Raw genomic sequence first — 2,828 nt, 5'->3', positions numbered from 1 at the left:
TTCACTGTGGCGAACTGCTGTACTAAATTCTCTGTGTCAATTTCTCGGCTTAGTTCATGTTCAATGCTTATAACAGATAAGCCAGCCAGTTCCGAAGAAAGTTTTTAATTAGTTTCAGTTTAGAGAAACTACGTTCACAGGATGCCACTGTAACTGGCAATATAGTTACAATTCTGAGTGCAACAGCTAGGTTGGGATATAAATCGACAAGTGTGTGTTTCATTATATAATTTATACATTCAATGGCGGAAAATGTAATGCACTTTTTATTGTCCATGAGATTGACGAAATTGATAATTTCTCTCTCAAGTTTCTCACAATCAATATCACCTTCTCCAATACCTTTTGCCAAAGCAGCACAACTGGACGGCAACATGTCTGATGTTATTGCCGATTTCATGTTACTTGCGCTACACAAAAACCCGTACTTTGTTTTGAAATCGTTCATATTTTTAAAACGTTCCTGGAGACTTTGTGAAATTGTATCTACAAGTGGATAGAAAAATTCTCGGCGAAACACTTCTTCACCAGTCTGATGATCTGACTCATCTGACGATTCGTAGCTGAAAAGACATATTTTTTTTTCTTCTCCTTGGTTCCGGATAGGCACGATCTACTTCAAGTTCATCAGCTAATTCTTTTGCTTTCCCTTCAGCTATTGCCACTCCTCCATGTCTGTACTGTGAAACAAATGACATGCCAGCCTCGATGTGAGAAATTTGGTCATTGATGCATATTGAAGGACTCTGTAGCGCTTTGCTTATTATGTTTATTTGAAAAAGCAAATCATACCATGTAATCAAACAAACCAAGAAACGCCAGCTCCTGACTTCAATGGCTAAAGCTCGACATTCCGTGCTAATAAATCCATCTCGATTATCTAAAGACACTCTTTCTAACTCTTCAATCGCTTCCAAAATTTCTGTTGTCTGAAAACGTAATGATTTTACAGCTTCTACCTTTGTGTCAGGAAGGCTTTTAACTGTAAAGTGGGTCACGTGTTTCTTCAGAATAACCCATCGCTTCGTTGACGCGGCAAACAAATTATAGATACGTTGCAGATAACCAAAGAAAGAAATGGATGTAATTGACGACCTTGCAGCATCAGCAATTACTAGATTAAGTCGATGACTGGCGCATGGCATGTATACAGCTTTTTTATTTACTTCCAAGAAGCGTGCCTGCACTCCATGGTTTTTTCCTCGCATGTTAGATCCGCTATCGTAACCCTGGCCGCGGCAGTCTTCTATGGCAACGCCATATTTGGACAGGAAGTTGATAATGCTGTCAAAAAGGCCCTTTCCAGTTGTATCATACACATCAAGAAACTCAACGAAGTGTTCAAAAATTTCCGCTCCAAATCCTTCTTTAAATTCAACTCCCCGAAGAACAATACTTAGTTGGTCTGTGTGACTGATATCGGGTGTACAATCTAGTATTATGCTATAATATTTTGATGCAAGAACTTTGGAAATGATTTTGTCCCGTATTGACTTAGCAAGAAGTTCGATAAGTTCGTTCTGAATGCGGTTGCTCAGATAATGATCACTCAATTCATGACTCTTAGCGCGTCTAACATGTTCAGACAAGACAGGGTCAAATTTTGCTATTAGCTCCACTTCTCCAAGAAAATTTCCATTTCTGGTGTCACCAAACTTTTCATTTGTGCCACGCAAAGCTAAATTTCTCTCAGCCAAAAATTGAATTATATTGAGTAAACGAAATAAAACTGCTCTCCAATATGTCTGCTCTTCCTGAATCAGTTTACTAGATTGTAAGTCAATAGAGTTGCCTGACCGTTTATCATGCCGCACCATCATGCATTCCTTATGATGAGTTGATTGTTCATGTGTCTTCAGAGTTTTTGACAGACGGCTCCACAGGTTACCAAATCCTTGGGCCGAAGACAGGCCCCCACGACTTTTGCTTTCACTACTGAACAAACGGCAGGCAAAACAGAAAACTCGATCTGTATACTTCGAGTAAACAAGCCAAGAACGTCTAACAGTTTCATTATTTTTTAGTGTCAAATAATAGTTCTTTTCAGAAAACTTCCGTGATGGGTTTTCCTGGTTTAATGGGAAATCATAATCTGTCAGCTGGACGGGACCCTTCGAAACCAAATTAATACGCTGTGTTTCATTTAATTCTTTCCAATCAGCAGGATCATCAGAGACACGACAAGGCACATAACTTGGATCAGTATGCTCGAACGTTGAATGGGTGGGCCATTGCTCATCTGGCACTCCACTTTTAGACTCAAAATCAGAAACGGATTGTGTGTCAACGCCAGTGTTATTATGTATATGTAACTGCGAGATGTTTGAAGAGAAAAATTCAGATATCTTGTGAGTCTTTTCAATAGCATTTGCAACTCTCTGTATTTTCAACTTTCTTTTCTGGGATCCGCTGAATTCGTGAGCACGTTTCATTTTAGATTAGACTCAATATTCAATAATAATTAGAATACTATCAAGCAAAACAAATAATCCACTACCGGAAATGGAAACAAGTATGTGATCTTTGATTAACGCTGTTTTGTTAAATAAATGTTACTGATATAACAGGTAACGAAGTGTCTGTGTACTGTCACTAATGTTACAGGCCAAGTGAATTGAATCCAAGCTCAAGGTAAAAAAAAAGAACATTAGTAATAATGTGTATAAAAAACTGTATGTAGGAATTGGCGTTAATTTGCAAACAGCAATGTATATGTATCTAAAGATTTTCATTGAAAATTCAAATAAACAGTTCAATAAAAAATATATTCGTATTGGCAAAAAGGACGTCTATTACCAGTATTTAGTCTTTCATTTTAAATTTCTTTA

The 2,828-nt window shown here is 37.6% G+C and overlaps 1 protein-coding gene across 1 annotated transcript; it reads right to left on the bottom strand.

The window, feature by feature from the left end:
• Positions 1–545: 545 nt before the first annotated feature.
• On the bottom strand, positions 546–2,432 carry LOC145267191 (zinc finger MYM-type protein 1-like). The gene has a single exon (XM_080123254.1). The coding sequence runs from the start codon at positions 2,430–2,432 to the stop codon at positions 546–548; it is 1,887 nt and encodes a 628-aa protein (XP_079979380.1).
• Between the last annotated feature and the right edge of the window lie 396 nt (positions 2,433–2,828).

Source organism: Euprymna scolopes, chromosome 42, assembly GCF_053919585.1.
Source record: "Euprymna scolopes isolate OS-2025 chromosome 42, ASM5391958v1, whole genome shotgun sequence".
NCBI lineage: Eukaryota > Metazoa > Mollusca > Cephalopoda > Sepiida > Sepiolidae > Euprymna > Euprymna scolopes.
Note: the sequence above shows the minus strand (reverse complement) of the source record. Positions and strands in the feature narration are given on the sequence as shown.